We start from the raw sequence: 19,756 nt of genomic DNA on the forward strand, positions 1-19,756 counted from the left end.
TAATCCAGCTTGTTTAGTTTTCCATTAGGTGTATTAACGTTCTACTGCCTACTGTAATCCTTATGTCATTTATGATATATAAATCCATTTGTACATGCACATGAAGGCATTTATTACTTGTCAATACCTTCCTTAGGACTCAATTTCTTCTCCACCTGACAAATTGTATACACCAAATGCACTGCAAGAAAACCCTCACTCGCTAGCCTTCAAACTCACTAATTAGTGTAGAACTCTTCAATGTTTGGGAAAGACTACCCTTAGAATCTCTGCACTTTGGTCCAGCATCTTCCTTCCCTCCCCTTTTACTTAGTCTTTTTTTCTGCGTGTTGTAAGACAATTATGAAGTAGGGCTTGCCCCTGACCCCGCCTCCTACTCTGCCCACTTTAGCCTCCCCAAACAGCTGGGCCGCCGACTGTCTATGAGTAGCTTATCCTGCTTTCCAGCACAACTGAAGCCACCAAGTATTCAATAAATTTCTGTCTGTAAACATGGTGTATTTGTGAGACTGAAAGTGCACGTTCTCCTACTTGGATGATGGGTTAATCAAGGGCTGATCTCAGGCAGACACACAATGAGTGCCATCCAGGTTTTGAAATTAATAGTCCCATCTGGGACCATTACTTTGACTGGAATTTCTTTAAGCTCTGCTAGATACTATTCAGGCCAAGGATTATGTCCCCAAAGAGAGCTCAGAAAATCGTATCTCAGGAAAGGAGATCATTTAGTTGCATATAAAAGTCTGAAGTCAGCTAGTGCTATTATGAATTTGATGCTGGTGCAAGGCACGAGTAATCAGGGCTTTCTCCATTCTCATTATTTGCAGACTAGAAATTTAACAAGAGTATATCTTGGTAGGAGGAAATCTACTGGGGAAGGGAAGGGATCTGTCTGCCAGGCAGGACTGGCCCAACAACTAGACAGGTGTCTACCTAAGGTGGCAGAATTTGGGGTGTGGAAGAACAGCTCTGATGCATATGAGAGTCTTCCCTCATTTCCCTTCTCACTACTGGGCCTGCTGCTGCTGCCCCCTACCTCCTCTAGGCTGGCCCAACATTAAAAAAAATTATCAATGGTGTTAGGGCCATGTAAGCACAGACCCATGCTGATGTACCACTCTGGCTCATTCCCCATCAAGGCAGATTTCCTGTTGGGGGGGAGCGAACAAAGTAGCACTTTGTGTGTTTACAGGACATGAACAGAGCTGATGCTTTTTTTAATCTTTGGGCTGGCCTAGAAGGAGGAAGGGCCCCAAGAGCGAGAAGGGAAGGGGGGAAAATGCTGGGCATGGGATGGTAGTATGAAAGGGGAAATGAAAAGATGGCCAACTGTGGGAAAGGAAGGGGGTAGAGGAGAAGGAGAGATGCTTGACTATGGGGGGGGGGGGGGGGGGGGCGGAGGGGGGCAGCAGAACTGAAGGCTCACTTAAGGCAGTAGTTCCCAAACCTGGTCCTAGAGGCACCCCAACCAGTCAGGTTTTCAGGACATCCATAATGAATATTCATGTGAGAGATTTGCATGCAATTCCTCCACTGCTTGCAAATCCTCTCACATGAATATTCATTATGGATATCCTGAAAAGCTGACTGGCTGGGGTGCCTCCAGGACCAGGTTTGGGATTCACTGACTTAGGGTGTATGATACCCTTTGGCTGGCCCTGTTGTCAGAGAGCTAGATATGAACGATTGGATCATGGATGGGTCATCTTAAACAGGGAGGTGGAAGTGGGGGGAGAGGTGGGTTGGCATTATTGCTGTTTGTCATGTACATACATTAATGGTCATGATAAAATCTAGTGCTATGCAAGGCTTACCAAAAAGTTTAGTAATTCAAATGTTAAAATTACAGCTGACTGTATTAAAATTGGCCGTTTGCAGCAAATTTTAATATAATTTAATAATTATATCCTTTAATCCCTGCCAGTGCTTCTTTGATACCAGTACTGCTGTATTCAACTTTCAAGTTATTTTATTTTTTGAAAATAAAAAGAAATTGTAGCACTAAATGTTGCCAAGTAAGGGAAAGGATCTTACCGTAAGCAAATACACTCAGACAGGATAAAGCTGTTAGTCAGTTCAACAACTAAGTTGAGAAGGACATTTTCATCTGCCATCTAAATCTTGTGGAAGCATCAGAGCCCTGCCAGTGAAAAACCCTAATGAACTGCTGTGGCGTGAGACTAACGGGAGTACCTTGTTTTGCAGAGAGCACCCCAGTCAGGGCACTGCTATTCGATCTGCTGTTTGTTTTGGAATTCTTCCGTCTCTCCAAGGCATTCTAAGGAAAAGATTCAATCAATATTTTCAGCAAAACATAATCTGTTCTTGAAAGGTTTGCATTATAAGAACAGTTTATAATCCTAAAAACATATAACCTGTCTTTACTTTTTGGGGGAGAAGGAATTTAAAATATAGCAAGAGCAAATAATAAACAACAACAACAACAGAATTTTTCTATATCACCTCAACCTTTAGCTCAGGTCAGTTTACATATGAAGATTTTTAAAGATGTCAATGATTAACAAGTCAACAAAGAAAAGGAGAAAAACTTCCTCACAAGTGTGGAGCAAACAGGTAAAGTGTGAGGAAAAAAGGAATCCAAGGAGAACATTTCTTAAAAGTTCATTATCAGGAGAATTTTTGAAAGAGAAGGGCGCCCATCTTCAGACACAAATCGGGAGATAGGCATCCTTCTCTCAGGGTCGCCCAAAATGGCATAATCGAAAGCCGATTTTGGGCGTCCTCAACTGCTTTCTGTCGCAGGGACCACCAAAGTTCACGGGGGCATGTCAGCACCATACCGAAGGCGGGACTGGGGCATGATTAAGAGATGGGCGTCCTCGGCCGATAACGGAAAAAAGAAGGGCATCCCTGATGAGCATTTGGCCGAGTTTACTTGGTCCATTTTTTTCACCACCAAGCCTCAAATAGGTGCCCAAACTGACCAGATGACCACCAAAGGGAATCGGGGATGACCTCCCCTTACTCCCCCCCCCCCAGTGGTCACCAATCTCCTCCCACCCAAAAAAAAAATTTTTTAAACATTTTTTGCCAGCCTCAATGCCAGCCTCAAATGTCATACCCAGCTCCATCACAGCAGTATGCAGGTCCCTGGAGCAGTTTTTAGTGGGTACTGCAGTGCACTTCAGGCAGGCGGACCTAGGCCCATCCCCCCCTCTACCTGTTACACTTGTGGTGGTAAATGTGAGCCCTTCAAAACCCACCACAAACCCACTGTACCCAAATGTAGGTGCCCCCCTTCATCCCTAAGGGCTATGGTAGTGGTGTACAGTTGTGGGGAGTGGGTTTGGGGGGGGTGGGTTGAGGGGCTCAGCACACAAGGTAAGGGAGCTATGTACCTGGGAGCAATTTCTGAAGTCCACTGCAGTGCCCCCTAGGGTGCCCGGTTGGTGTCCTGGCATGTGAAGGGGGCCAGTGCACTATGAATGCTGGCTCCTCCCATGACCAAATTACTTGGATTTGGTCGTTTTTGAGATGGGCATCCTCGGTTTCCATTGTCGCCGAAAACTGGGGAAGACCATCTCTAAGGTCAGCGATCTCAACATTTAGGTCGACCTAAATGTTTAGAGGTCGACCTAAATGTTGAGATTTGGGCAGCCCCGACCGTATTATCAAAACGAATGATGGACGCCCATCTTGTTTCGATAATACGGGTTTTCCCACCCCTTCGCGGCGCCGTCCTTACAGAAGGGCGCCCTTAGAGATGGTCATCCCTGCCCCTCCATGTTTATTAAAATTCAACACAACTGCAGTTCAACTGAAAGCATGACTCAACATAGGCCGTGTTTCAGCAATACTGCCTGCGTCAGGAGTCCAGTCTTCTATAGCATTTGCTCATTGCATTTCGGCTGCAGAAAAGTTTCTCGGTGTCAACATTTACTTGCCAGTGCTTTTTGTGAATTATATTCTTTCGTCTGTTTTAGACTAGAAGAACAAATGCTATAGAGGACTGTACTTCTGACGCAGGCAGTATTGCTGAAACACAGCCCATGGTGAGTCATGCCTCCAGCTGAATTGAAGTCGTGTTGAATTTTAATAAACAGAATGATTAACAAGTTACACAGTATAATCCTAGAAAAACAGCTGTAACAAATTCAATTGTCATTGTGATAAAGACTTAAACAACCAGGCCTGCAAATATTTCCTAAATTTTAGAAACTTTGTTTCACATCTAATAGAATGTGGAAGAGAATTCCATTGAACAATATTGAAACCACAAGGTAAGATCAATGATGTCTCACTGTAGCAAAGTTTTCACATATACACAAAGGAAAATTCAACTGGGAACTCTGAAATGAGCACAGGTTACATTCCCCACTTCCCCGAGTTGTACAAAACATTAAGGAAAACCACAGAGATACACAAAGCCCCCTACAACACAGCTGCAAACATGCCATACACCAAGGAATAGAGATGTCCAAACAGGGAGCCTTGACAGCTGTCTCTCACTCACTGCCCCATTTTATAAATCCAACTCTACCGGGGATGCATATGACAGGATATGTTCCTTTCGTACGACCTCTTCTATAACAGATGAGGACCCTTTAATTGGCTTGTAGTCTTACTATTCTGGATGTACTGTGACGCAGCCAGTAGCACATCCACCAACCCACATTTCCACCAGTTGTACTTTCCAACCATTTACCAAGACACTTGACATGCCCTGGGTTGACTTCCTTCCAACTCAAAATGCCATTTGATTGTTGGAGTTAGCAAACATTGTAGCTATGTCCACAATTTGCTAGGAGGATAAATAGGATCACAGAATTTAGCTCAAGTTAAAAGTTAGGTACATTTTTCCTCTGGAGTTCTGAGTGACCTTCAAAAACCTCAGACAGCCTGCTAAAGCAAAAAAAAAAAAGAAAACCACTAAAAAAAAACAGGAAACCCTCCCTCCAGTGTATTAGCCAGAATATATCATCCCCTTGAAGCTACACCAGTGTCTGCAAGAGAACCCTGAGGGGTACTCAAGGCCAAGAACAGAGATGTAGCTAGGTTTGGGGTAGTGGGGGGGGGGGGGGTACGCAAGTGAAACAGTCGCTCCCCCAAATGGATTTTGAATGAAATGGCACCTATGCAGATCGGCCCTTCAGCCTCACAGCTGTGCATTCATATTTTATAAAAGGTCTGCTCCCCCTGATGTCAAAACCTGGAGAGCAGAAATAGCAGCACCTGTTTGACCATTATAGGAGTATATTCCTTTGATTGTGTCTTGTTCAGGTCAATGTTAAATTAAAATGGGCTCTGAATCTATCAGGAAAATGTGTAGGGCAGCAGGCATTCTGCTCTTGCATGCTTGTGTGTTCCACAGCTGGAGATTCTCAACCTTACACTCCCCTTGGTTGTCTGTTTTTTGCACTACTGTGTGCTGTTTTGTAGTTTATAGTTTCAGTGTTGGGTGTGGTTGGCTACTGCATGCAATGGAAAAACACCTGCTTTCCAAATATGCCTGCCCGCTCTTCCATTTATGTTAACTTGCATTTCTTTGCTTCTCTGGGGATTTCACCTTGTTTACAAAGAAGCTTTCACATACTTGCTAATGTTTCCACCTTTCTCTCCCCTATTTTTATCTTTTGTAATATATTTTAGACTGCCCAGAGACTATACCAGGGCCGTAGCAAGCTATGTGCGGGCGCTGCAGCTGCACAGGGTGCAAAGGAAGCTGGGGCGTGAAAATCGCGCCACTTCCATTGGCTTCCCTTGCAAAGCAGGCAGGGAAAAGGCATGTCAGCAGCGTTTGTGGGTGTGTTGCACAGGGCGCGTACCATCTTGCTACACTATGCAACTACCTCTTAAACAGCCTGCCTCTTGTAGTTCAGGTTTGTTTCCAGTGAATCCATACATGCACACATTGGAATAGCCACCAGAATGTAACTAAGGGCCCCCTTAGACACAGGATTTCCTATGTGTTGTGTGCCATCTGGCTTGACTCTATGAGTTCTGCACTGCTTTATGACAGAAAAACGTGAGGCAGAGATGCTAAGTTACCTTATTTTCCCACTTGCAGCCCCAGTCCATCATTTATTTATTTGGATTTAGCTCATACATTTTTTTTCAGTAGTAGCTCAAGGTGAAGTTGATTCTCTGGCTGAAGAAGCCACTGGGGGAAATTCTATAACGGAGCGCTACAATTTTGGTGCCTCAATGCCACAGGCTGAGCAAAAAAAAAATGGCATCTGGGTGCCCAAGAATTCTGGTTTAAGTTGGCATTAGGCGAACTCACTTATGTCATGTCAATAGCAGGTGTAAATGAGCATGCTTAAATGAGGCACTTGTGTCTGCAACTTACAGTATTCTATAAATTCTGTGCATAAGTGCAATTCATGATCCATCCACATGTATGCTGGCTCATATTTACATGCTAAAGAAGTTGCACTCACTTTATGGAATACCACTGAGTGAACAGCTCACCCTTACACGCATAACTGTACAGTATCCCCCAGTTCTATATATGGTGCCTAAAGTTGTAAGTTGAAATTTGGCAGTGCGGCCAAACTGCATGCGCAACTTAATTGCTTAACAAGCCAATCAGCGCCGACAATTGGCCACTAACAAGCAATTATTTACACTAATTAGAATGTATGTGTTAAAACTTGCTAAGCATATTCTGTAAAGTGGAGTGTGCAAACTCTAATGCGTGGATCTCAAAAGGGGCGTGGCCATGGGCGTTCCTAAAAAACTGTTATAGAATATACTTGATCCACACCTAAGTTAGGTGAGGTGCAGGCATTTACACCACGTTTTAGTTTGTGTAAACGGTTGTGCCTAAATTTTAGTTACGGAAATGGGCATTATGTATATTCTATAAACTGCGCCTAACTTTAGGCAAGGTTCATAGAATAGCACCAAGCGTGGATTTTTTGGCGCCATATACAGTGGTGGAAATAAGTATTTGATCCCTTGCTGATTTTGTAAGTTTGCCCACTGACAAAGACATGAGCAGCCCATAATTGAAGGGTAGGTTATTGGTAACAGTGAGAGATAGCACATCACAAATTAAATCCGGAAAATCACATTGTGGAAAGTATATGAATTTATTTGCATTCTGCAGAGGGAAATAAGTATTTAATCCCTCTGGCAAACAAGACCTAATACTTGGTGGCAAAACCCTTGTTGGCAAGCACAGCGGTCAGACGTCTTCTGTAGTTGATGATGAGGTTTGCACACGTCAGGAGGAATTTTGGTCCACTCCTCTTTGCAGATCATCTCTAAATCATTAAGAGTTCTGGGCTGTCGCTTGGCAACTCGCAGCTTCAGCTCCCTCCATAAGTTTTCAATGGGATTAAGGTCTGGTGACTGACTAGGCCACTCCATGACCCTAATGTGCTTCTTCCTGAGCCACTCCTTTGTTGCCTTGGCTGTATGTTTTGGGTCATTGTCGTGCTGGAAGACCCAGCCACGACCCATTTTTAAGGCCCTGGCGGAGGGAAGGAGGTTGTCACTCAGAATTGTACGGTACATGGCCCCATCCATTCTCCCATTGATGCGGTGAAGTAGTCCTGTGCCCTTAGCGGAGAAACACCCCCAAAACATAACATTTCCACCTCCATGCTTGACAGTGGGGACGGTGTTCTTTGGGTCATAGGCAGCATTTCTCTTCCTCCAAACACAGCGAGTTGAGTTCATGCCAAAGAGCTCAATTTTTGTCTCATCTGACCACAGCACCTTCTCCCAATCACTCTCGGCATCATCCAGGTGTTCACTGGCAAACTTCAGACGGGCCATCACATGTGCCTTCCGGAGCAGGGGGACCTTGCGGGCACTGCAGGATTGCAATCCGTTATGTCGTAATGTGTTACCAATGGTTTTCGTGGTGACAGTGGTCCCAGCTGCCTTGAGATCATTGACAAGTTCCCCCCTTGTAGTTGTAGGCTGATTTCTAACCTTCCTCATGATCAAGGATACCCCACGAGGTGAGATTTTGCGTGGAGCCCCAGATCTTTGTCGATTGACAGTCATTTTGTACTTCTTCCATTTTCTTACTATGGCACCAACAGTTGTCTCCTTCTCGCCCAGCGTCTTACTGATGGTTTTGTAGCCCATTCCAGCCTTGTGCAGGTGTATGATCTTGTCCCTGACATCCTTAGACAGCTCCTTGCTCTTGGCCATTTTGTAGAGGTTAGAGTCTGACTGATTCACTGAGTCTGTGGACAGGTGTCTTTCATACAGGTGACCATTGCCGACAGCTGTCTGTCATGCAGGTAACGAGTTGATTTGGAGCATCTACCTGGTCTGTAGGGGCAAGATCTCTTACTGGTTGGTGGGGGATCAAATACTTATTTCCCTCTGCAGAATGCAAATAAATTCATATACTTTCCACAATGTGATTTTCCGGATTTAATTTGTGATGTGCTATCTCTCACTGTTACCAATAACCTACCCTTCAATTATGGGCTGCTCATGTCTTTGTCAGTGGGCAAACTTACAAAATCAGCAAGGGATCAAATACTTATTTCCACCACTGTATAGAATTCACCCCTAAATGTGCGTCTGTGCTAATATTCTATTAAAATGCTTGCAAAAATGGTGCATAACTTTAGGTATCCTGCTACAGAATGAAGAGGATTGTAACCAAGGAAATACTGCCAAGGGCCTCTCTCTCTCCCCAACCAAGCCGCTTTTAAAATCTGCAGCACAACATTCTAATCTTATCTAATGCTGACCTCCTGGGTTTTGGCTTGTGTGAATGTGACTGCTGTGCAGTGCGTTTTTTCCAGCAAAAAAGGTGCCGGTACTCAAATGCCAGGCCACCCTTCAGAGATGGGGGTGATCGCTGAGGGACCGACCCCACAATAGCCAGGACCCCTGAAACCAGTCACAGAATCTATGACAAGGCAGAATTGGTGTGTAGAACCTGAACTCTTTCATTAAAACTTGAAGACCATGGGTCAATTTTAGCAGACAATGGAAAAGGTGCTGTTACTCAGTACCCCCAAGTACCTCCTCAAAAAAAGCCCTGCTGCTGTGTCTGACTGCATGTGTTTATCGGAGCCTCTGGCATGAGGGTGACTGAGGATAAAGTATGACTGGTGAAGGAGAGAAGAGGGGGAGCGTGTGGTTGGGGAGAGCATTGGGATCCTTCTCCAATAGGAAAGAATTAGCAAAATCACTTATAAACAGAGAAGTGCTGCATCAACTGAGCCACAGTTTCTTTACACATGACAGGATAGGCCTGTGAAACAGGACAGGCTTTGGATATTTCTCGAATGGAATCACAGAGTAAAAGGAAAGAGCGTGACATGGGCTGACAACTATGATTTTCCATGGTGGGGAAAAAAATACACTTTCCTAACACAGCAAAATTTGGCAAACAAGCAAGTAAAAGGAAGACTGCCAGGATTTAGGGCACAAGTAAATCCATTCAGGCACAGGCCTCAGGTGGGTGAATAGAAGTCCGATAAAGGAGAATATAAAAGGAGTACACATCCTGCATGGTTCAAATATCTTTTCTTGGGCCCTTCTGAATAATTTTTGGAATGCCTCAAAAGTGTATGAATAGAGGCCAACCATCTCTTTTACAACAGCAGATCATTAATGTATTTATCTACAGTTTCCATAATACATACTACAATAAAAACATAACATACTGTTGCATATGTTTTTAAAACAAAATCCCTGACACTTGGCTGCTGTTTGCCTACTGGAGGTACAATCCTCTGTCTGACATGGGGATTAGGAGTACATTGAGCCTTGAGTGAAAAACATCCTGTGTCTATCAGCCTGTAGTAACATTACTTTGTTACAGCCAAGCTAGCTCCCTACCAGTAGGTTTAAAATGCTCTGAAACTATTTCTGGAGCTCCAAAAAATGTGTCCCCCTATGGTGTAGAGCTCTAATGTGTATTTAACATCACACTTGGAGTAGATAACCATAGTGACACTCATTTAAATCATTTTCTTTGCATCCTATTCTCATTCAAAGCTGTAGAAGACTGTCAAAAAGACCATCTTTATAACAGCTTTCAGTGCATATGGCAACTCAGGGCTAAATGGCTCAATATGTAGCTCACGTAAACATCAAATGTAAGGAGCATGACAAGATCTGTTACTTGCTGAGAAAGTTTCTCTGTCAGAACAAGAAACATATCAGCCACATTTCACGGGGCCTTTGCTACATAGCAAATCACAGACAATCAAGATCAAGGGTGGACAAGTTCAAGTGGGACTGGCCTAAATGTTGGCACCTAGTGTCTGTGGTCCAGGCGTGACAATTTCAGTTGCATAGAAACCTGGGACTGAGGCAAGGGCCTACAGTCTAGGACCAAAGGGGATGGCTCAAGGAAGTTAGATTAAGAACAGGAGATGGCATGAGCCTATTTAGTCCATTATGGGGGCTGAAGCCAGTAAGGGAGAGCTTGCCACCAATGGGAGGAGCTTGTCGCCATTTTAGTTCACTCAAAACAATGGCAAATGCTATTGAAAACAATAGTAAAATCAATGTACAGCTCTGCGTATGTCTTGTAGCGCTATAAAAATAAGAATTAGTAGTAATAACAGACTGCTTATGCGCGGTCCATCTGTAAAAAGTCTACATCTGTTCCAGTTGTATAGGCAGTGCCTTAAAAACTGGAGGATAAGGGATTTTTTTGACAGCTTTTTTTTATTTATTTGAAAGCATCCTATATCTACATATAAATATCATGAAATAAAACTGAATATCACTAAAACAGCTTAAAATTATTGTAGCTGGTAGAAACAGCAGTAATAAACTGTGTATTTTATGCACATTTTTCTACACTGTTCTATAGAATACAGTAATACATGGCCAAATCACAGTGAGGAAATCCTGCTTCCTGATGAGTTCATGTTAACTGTTGTTGTAATCTGCCTTGGGATGCCTAGTGTTATAAAGATGGAATATATTGAAATTAAATGGAATTAAAATAAACTCTTTCACTGGGGCACATGGAATCACATCTTCACCTCATCTCATTTGTAGAAGTTTAAATTTTAGATACAAAGATAGATTAGTCTGTTTTGAGCATGTTTCAGGGACAAGTGGTTTTATAAGTCAAAATAATAAAAATAAATATTTGTTTTCATAGAGATCCCTCCATTTGTTGAAACTTAACTAAATGGGCTATAAGCCCCTAATGAAGTCCATTGGTTTTCTTATATTTTGATCTTGTGATTATTATGTCAAAACTGAAAACTCGTTATCTCTTCTATCTGGTCAATAATAAAAGGAGCTGATTGTGAACACTATCTACCCTAAAAGATTGTTTTGTGGCTGTACATCAGGAATTGTGATATTGTATATATGTGTGTGTTTTTGTTCCTAGTCATGCGTCCAAGGTTATATAGTCCTTTCAAGAAAGCCAGTTAATCATTTAATTTATTAGTGGAACATAACTACAAACGCATGGTATAGTCACATTTTCAATATGATAATATTAGAGCCCAGCTAAAGAACAGGTTATTTTGAGTTAGTCTTCACTGGACCAAACTTACTTTCCTTGTGCCATCACCATCCAGTTGGATATGCAATGCCTTAAAAGGTGGAGGATAAAAGATTTTGCTTTTAAATTGACATTAATATCCCACGTTATCCCAAGCAAATTCGGGTTCAATGTGGCTTATATTTGAAAATATAGTGAGACAGAATTCAGTAACATTATGGGAGCAAGTCGATGGATATGTCTGAAAAATTTAACAAAGATGAGGTTAGCAAACAAACCCAACTGGGCATTTCAAGGAGTCTGTCCTTTAATGATACCGCATGTTCAGAAATCATAGCCGTAAGTACAGACAGTTATTCAAATATTATCACATGCACACACCAGAACAGGCATCCATACACATATTGCAGGCAGCCAACAGATTTATTTTCCACTGAACATAATTAACTTTATATGAACTTGGTGGCTAATAGCGTGCTGCTGGCTATTGTATTTTGGTGGTGTACTGTTTGCCTTCATAATAAAACCACACTCATCTATATAAAAACATATAGCCGGGAGATAAAGATTTTTTTTAAATGTCTTTTACAACCACACAGACTTGAAGAAGAAATAAATATATACAACAGAACTGGACAATGTTGGCACAATTAGACTGATTCTGGACAGAACTTCTGAATGAAGGAAGCTCTTCCCTCATTATTCAATACCTGTCTTTGAGATAGTAGTAATCAAAAATTAAGTGTATTTTTATAATATGCCACTGCATTCAACAAAACAGCCTTGCCCCGGCTCAGTCTCTCGCCAGCCCTAGACAACATAGATGCAGTAGCTGATAAACCTATTTGCTTTTCTGGGTGTACGGGGATGACGGCTGCACATGGGAGGCAGGGCTGAGCTGGCTTCAACATTTTGATGTCATGCGGTCTCCCATTCTCAATCTAACCTGCTTGGGATGGCTCAGGATTGCACTCTGCTACCACGAAACTATGAAAGAGGCAGGCAGGCACTTGGAGAGAAAAGCTGGAAGAACGATTGGCTAGAGGGAGGAAGGAAAAAACACCGGATGGATATGGTTGAGAAAGCATGGCTAGAGGGTAGAAGGGGAAGGTAATAGCATGGGGTATGGAGAAGAAAGAACCTCAATGACAGAAGAGTAAGAAAAGAATAAATACAAAAATGGACAAGGGCAAAAAAAAGCACAAACAAAAACAAACAAACATTTCCTTGGTTCTTAAAAAGTTTATTCAAATATTTTGTCAACTTGGTCATCCATGATGGAAACCAAACAGGAAAGCATGAAGAACATGGGTCATGGAATTCTTTCCAACTTCACTATATCAGTACGTGGGTATATGTATGTATATATGATTGTTAGTTGGTGGGTGTGGGGGTATGTGTGTTAGTTTTTTTGTGCCTCTCTGCCTGTATTGCTTGTGAGTTTGCAAATGTACATGCATGTGTGTAAGAGGAGATAGGATGGGCAAGGGTAGAGAACAGGGTTGAGGCAGTTTGAAAAAAGTCGCTGTTATGTTTTACTATATGTAAGTTTCTGTGTTGCAGAAGCTAAAATTGCTTCTCTGATAGAAATACACTGGGCCATTTTTAGGGGCAAGGGCTTATTTCTCTGGAACTCCCAGCCCAATCTGGCCCATTTTCAAACTCAATGAGTCTTTTCACCAGTTTTTCCCTCATGCCCAAGTTTCATCCAATTGCATTTAATTTTCAGAGAGTTATTTTGGCCCACACAGATCTTTTTCAGCTCCTTGTGTATAATTCTTCTTCTTTTTCACTTCCATTGGGCCGGAAAGGGTAAAAAGGGCTGCAGACAGTCACAGTGCTAATTGTGCTAGTATTATCCCATACATGGTTTTCTCCTGGTTTTCCAGTGCTGTGTTCCTCAAACTAGTCCTTGCATGCACATCCATCTGAGGCATATTCACTGTGAATGTCCTGAAAACCAAACTGGCTATGGAAGTACTCTCAGAGCAGCTTAAGGAACACTACCATATTTTCGCACATATAAGCCGCAGCTTATACATGTTTTTACATTTTGACTGTGAAGTTTATCAAATGTTATGTGCAGTTAAATTGCATTAGGAAACCAAAAGTGTGTATGGGGGGGGGGGGGGGGGGGGGGAGAACATGCCTGGGACATACACACAAAGGTTTTATGGTAAGCATGACTCTTGTGTACATGCCCAGACAAAAACGGAAGTGTCAGCACACATCGGCACCGGTTCATCTGCACCTAAATATGTGTACTTTTAATTTTCAGTTTTTTTTTTTTCAGGGACATGCACATCTGTGTTGCTTACTATGTTTATAACCTTCAATTTGTGGCCATCTGTACACTTCACATTAACACCCATGCTTGAGCTTTCTGCATACAGTAATGTGCACACACACCTGAGCAGCAGCTAATACATAGGTGCGGCTTATGCAAAGGCACGGTTACACGAAGGCAGAAAATTCACGGCTTATATGTGCAAAAATACAGTATTCTAATGCATCACAACACAAGGCACTCTGGTAACAAGCAGAGGAATCATTAACAGCACATTAAGGATTATGGGCAAAGATACCAGGCAAAGGTGCTGCACATCTGTTTGCTTGGAAATAGAAGATCTTATGCCTCTGATGCCTATAAATGAGTAGGTAATGCAAAAAGATCTGCTCATTATACTCAGAGACACACTAAGCCAAAAAAGCACCATAGCAGAACTAAACACACCTGGGCTGGGTGGAACTAAGTGGCCGTGGAAATGAAATTCATTAGGAACAGAAATAAGCCAATATATAATTAGTAACTGTTTTCTTTCACTTTTTGCACATGCAAAAATAACAAAACCAAAACAAAGCAAAAATAAAACCACAAAATAAAAAACATTAAGAAAACACAAAGGAAATTAACATGTTTTCTATGCACACCCCTACTGTTAGTGGACGAGACGTACGTGTGATTCAAGCTGTTTCAAAATGAATGTACAATGTATGTATGTTGACTAGCTGTGCACATTCTTTACAATGAAGCATTTTTGCCAGGCATAAAATAGCAGAAAATTCTTATTACCACCAGCTCTGTTTCAGTCACACTTCTAAATTGACCCCGGGATATCACTTTTTTACTGTAGTTAAAAAGTGCCCGCAGTAAAAGCATGTGCATGTTTTTATTTATTTATTTACAGGTGCTTGACATACTGCTATCCCCTGGATTCTATATAGCGCACCGACAGATGTGCGTCAAAATCGGCATGGATTCTATAACAATGCACGTAACTTAACAAGTTAATGAGCGTGGATAACAGCACTTAATAAGCAATAATAAGCACTAATTGGCACTGATTAGAATTTAGGTGCAAAAGTCACTAAGCATATTCTGTAATGATGTGTGCCGAACTTCCATTGCGTGCAGGCAAAAAGGGGTGTGGTTATAGGCAGGGAAATGGGCGTTTCGTGGATGTTCCAAAATTTATGCACCTAGTTATAGAATATGGCCCAGTGCACCTAAATTTACATGCTGGGATTTACGCTACATTTTCGCTGGTGCGCGTAGATTTAGGCACTGAAATATCAACTATGCATATTCTATAATTGGCGCCTAAATCTAGGCACCAATTATAGAACACGATTAAATCAGTGCCAATTTTTTAGGCACCATATATAGCATCTCCCCTTATATGCCAAAATATGGCTTCAAAGTGGTTCACAAAAAGACAATGGTATGTTGCTAGTGGAGGCAGAATGAAGTTAGGGGTGAGTACCATAGGCTAAAGAGAAAGAATGAGTTTTAAGAGAAGACTTGAATTTGGTGTAGGTGGATTCAGAGCAAAGATGGGAGGGGAGAGCATTTAAAAGTCTGGGACTTACATAGCTGATAGCTGATGCATGTGTAGAATTCAGACGGAGGACAGAAAGAGGGGGAAGTTGTAGCAAACCAGCATTTGTGGAGCACAGTGAACAAGAGGGTGTGTAGGGGATGAGGAGGCGAGACAAGTAGTCTGAGGCAGTTGGGAGGACGGATATGAACACCAAGATGAGAAGTTTAAATTGAAAGCGTGTGGAAAGAGGCAACCAATATTCTTGGTAAAGCAGAGATGATATGGTCAAAAGGTTTTGCATGATAAAGTCTGCATACTGCTGTAGATTGCACTAATTGAAGATGTTTTAAAGAGTAAAATGGTAAACCCGCATACAGTGGTTTGTAGTAATCCAGGTGAGTAATGTCAAGAGAAGGGCATGGATGGATGAGAGAGGGAAGAGGGAGTGAACAGTGCATATACAATAAAAGTGAAAAGAAAGAGGATTTAACAACAGCATTGATCTGTGGTTTGAAAGTGAGTTGGCTATCAAATAGTACTTCAAGGAAGTACTTCAAGGATTTTGACTGCGTCGTGAAATATAAAGGGACACTGATCAAGAATCGGACAAGAAAGTATAGAAGAGCAAAGATTTGGGAAGTGATACCGACAGAATGAAGGTGTGATAAAAGAAGAGAGTGGTTAACCAGATCAAAGGCAGATGATAAGTCCAGGGAAACTATTACAACTGAGTAGCGCTGGTCTAAAGATGATCTGATAGAATCATGGAGTGCTGTAAGGAGGGTCTCTGTACTGTGACTTTTACAGAAGCTGGCCTGACAAGGATGAACAGCAAAGGAAATTTCAAGGAAGTCTGTAAGGTGATGGATACGTTTTTCTAAACGTTTTCAGAAAAAAAATGGAAGACTCGGGATTGGCCTGTAGCTGGCTGGGCTAGCCAGGTCCACAGTGGGTTTTTTAAGGAGCAGGGTGATTAGGGCATGTTTCCAAGAAATGACCTGATCAGTGGATAAGCTGAGCTGAATTAGGGGGAGGAGAAGAGGTAGAGTATGAGAGGAGACATGTTTGAAAAGAGATGCTGCTCATGGATCAAGGGCGGAACCAGAAGGGTTTGTGGCAGTAAAAGCATGCTTAAGGGAGACCAGTGATGGTGCTGTAAAGGCAGACCAAGAGGAAAAAAGAGAAAGTGAACGGAGGGAAGATGGAGAAGGTGTAGGAGGATGGGAAGGGTGTGGGCGAGGGAAGAGGATGCTTGGAGAGAGGCATGCAAGGCTTGCACCTTTTGCTCCCAAATGGTGCCTAGAGTGGTAGGCAGAGGATTGCTGGATCATAAGAAGGCGGGAAGGAGCCAGAGAAAGCGAGTGATTCGATGAGCTGGAAAAGGAGCCCGAGGTTTAGAAGCCACATTACAGATGCAGCAAGAGATGAAATTTCTTTTTGCTTGGCGTAAAAGAGTTCTATACTGATAGCAGCAAGCACAAACGATGTCCAAGTCTGAGGGAGGAAGAGAGCCAGGGAGCAGCATTCCTACGTTTAAATGAAAGTGGTTGAATATGGGCTACACTATCTAGGACTTGGCAAAGAGAACTGTTCAGCTTTTGAACCAGGGGAGAGAACGGGAAAGAGTTAGGTGACACTAAACTTGACGGAGATGGAAGAAGAGGCAGTAGTGAGTCAAATGCATCATCATTGATAATCCGTCGAGAGGGCGATGTGGTTGGGAGAGGCGAGGAAGATACCAAAAGGGAAATGGAGAATAGCAGGAGGCAGCAGTGACATGGTTTAAAGTGTTTGAAGTGCCTTGTGTAAGAGAAGCAGGGATATACATGTATGCTGATTCAGACATTCTACCCTCCAAATTACCAGTACTTTTTTTTATTATCTATGCAGATCCCAACCAAGCCTTCGAAAATTTACCCTTAGAATTTTTCAGATTCGATAGGCAAGTTGAAAAATTTAAATGGATATTTTTCCCACCAGTCACTGATGGGTAAGTGTATTGGTTCCCTCCCCTTGAATGTTAAATAAACTAGTCAGCCAAAATCACCCCACATGGATGGAGTCAGAGAGGAGGCTTTGATCAGATCTACCAGGAGACAGAGAGAGAATAAATCCCTTTCCAAATGACCAATGGGACCTTTATAATGCAGGAACATCACTGAGATTAATCAACTGGCACTTCCTGCATTCTCATATAGCTTAGATATTGTAGACTGGCCGCTTAAAGACCTTGAAAGACTAGATGTGTGAGGTCATCTATAAGAATCAGTGTATGCCTAGAGCTGAAGGAGGAATAGGTCTCATAGAAATAGAGTACACCTATTGATCTACTATCATAGGCCTTCAGGCTTACCTAATGGCATCATTAGATCCCAATGAAAAAAAGGTGTTGAAATATGAAAGAAAACTTCCAAATCCAGTTCCTTCATTAAACTTGGACAAGCATTCCGATGAGTAGAAGGAATGGTTGAAAATCCATCGGTACCAAAAGGGAAGGAAGCAACAAAATTTTAAAAGGAAGAGAAAAAAAAAACTCTTCAAGGAACTGGATCAGCTGGGGAGAAACAGCAAGAGGCAAATGCATACGTACAGCGGGAAATACAAAATGTTACTACAGGAGTGGAGGAGTGGCCTAGTGGTTAGGGTGGTGGACTCTGGTCCTGAGGAACTGAGTTCGATTCCAACTTCAGGCACAGCTCCTTGTGACTCTGGGCAAGTCACTTAACCCTTCATTGCCCCAGGTACAAATAAGTACCTGTATATGTAAGCCGCATTGAGCCTGCCATGAGTGGGAAAGCGCGGGGTACAAATGTAACTAAAATAAATAAATAAAAATTCGTTGATCAACATCGGACACATGAATGGTTAAGGAGAGGTGAATTGAAACCTAAGGATGAGCGATTGATAGCTGCAGCCCAGGACAGTGGATTATGGATGAGATGGTTTACAGCAAGCATTGAAAAAAACTGGTGCAACAGACATCTGTAGATTCTGTAAGAAATATCTAGAAACAGTTATTCATCTTGTGGATGGCTGTGAAGTGCTGATGGTGGAAAACTTTTATACAGAAAGGCACAACAAGGTGGCACGTCTCATTCACTAGAAACTTTGTAAGCAATACATCATCTGTGTACTGGGAAAGCACTGGGATTATGACCCTAAGAAAAATGTGGTTATGATCACCTGAGACATCCCCATCCTGACTGATAAAAAAAACCTGGATGCCAGAAAACCAGATATAGTGCTAAAAGAAAGAAAAAAAAACCAAAGGTGTTGGTTCCAAGTGATTACTCGGTGAATCGCGTGGAGAAGGGGAAGATCCTTAAGTACCAGGAAATGCTTCCAAGACCAAGAAAATGTGGCAGAGATACTGAAATATTTCTCATCATTTTGGGTGCCACATGCTTGATCAAAAAGAACTTCCAAGCACACCTGGATAAGTTGCCTATACACGTTATATCTTATGAACTCCAGAAAGCAGCTCTCTTTGGCGAAATGAAAGTAGTACAGCGAGTGCAGGCACTAAATTTGAGAGACTGAGACCATACTACACATACCCTGGCTTAAGAGTGAGATTCATGCCTGTCATGCAAAATTAACCCATTTACTGCCAGATGCACAAACCTTATAGCGCTGTTAATGTTTGCTTTAGACTGGTTCTAGCCAGTCTAAAGAAAGCAGTTATTTAGCTAGAAATGCACAAAGGAGTTTTCCGTGGCTCTAACGTGTGCCGTTAGCAGCCACCGCAAACCCCCCGCATGAGTATTCCAAGGGATGCACAGTTCCAGAGCAGCCATAATTTAATGAGCAAATTTTACAGCTGCTCTGGAGCTGTTGGAGAGCATGGAAACACAAGTAGGCTGCTGCAAAGGGCTCCTGGCTCTCCCCAAGCCAAGCACCCCCCCCCCCCCCCCCCCATGAATATTTTTTTAAATTTCCCTGGTGGTCCAGTAGACCACTACACCCTTCCACCATTAATCTTTTTGTTTTTAAAATTTCCCTGGTGGTCCAGTGGACCCTGACCCCCCTTCCCCGTGGCTCTCCCTGCAGCCCCCCCCCCCCCAAATCCTTTAAAAAAAATTTCCCTGGTGGTTCAGTGAACCAGACCCCTTCCCACCCACCCCCACCCCGTGTGTGCGTACACACCCGCTCCCTGTCCCAACTCCGTACCCCTCCCTGGTACTTTAACGAAAAGTTGAGGAGGGCAGGAGCAACAACTCTCGCCTGTCTCGGCGCTACTGCTTTCAAAATGACGGCGTCCAGGCCCTGCACAATGCATTCTGGGATGTACTGGGTGGGGCTAAGCACCATATAAGGAAAAACTCAATATATGGTGTTTAGCTCCTCCAACATATCCCTGGAGAAAAAGTCCATAGTCTGTTATTGAGATGGACATGCAGGTAACCACTGCTTGCCCCAGGATTGGTAGCATGAAATGTTGCTACCATTTGGGTTTCTGTCAGGTACTTGTGACCTGGATTGGCCACTGTTGGAAACAGGATACTAGGCTAGATGG

General features: G+C 42.7%; 1 protein-coding gene across 2 annotated transcripts in view; it reads right to left on the minus strand.

Annotated features, from left to right (window-relative positions):
- CCDC149 (coiled-coil domain containing 149) overlaps positions 1 to 19,756 on the minus strand; it is a 179,857-nt gene that overhangs the window by 60,460 nt on the left and 99,641 nt on the right. For both annotated transcript variants that reach the window (XM_030191244.1, XM_030191243.1), the window contains exon 8: positions 2,194 to 2,278. In XM_030191244.1, the coding sequence (XP_030047104.1) occupies positions 2,194 to 2,278 (85 nt within the window). The remainder of the gene's footprint in view (positions 1 to 2,193; positions 2,279 to 19,756) is intronic.

Source organism: Microcaecilia unicolor, chromosome 2, assembly GCF_901765095.1.
Source record: "Microcaecilia unicolor chromosome 2, aMicUni1.1, whole genome shotgun sequence".
Taxonomy (NCBI): Eukaryota; Metazoa; Chordata; class Amphibia; order Gymnophiona; family Siphonopidae; genus Microcaecilia; species Microcaecilia unicolor.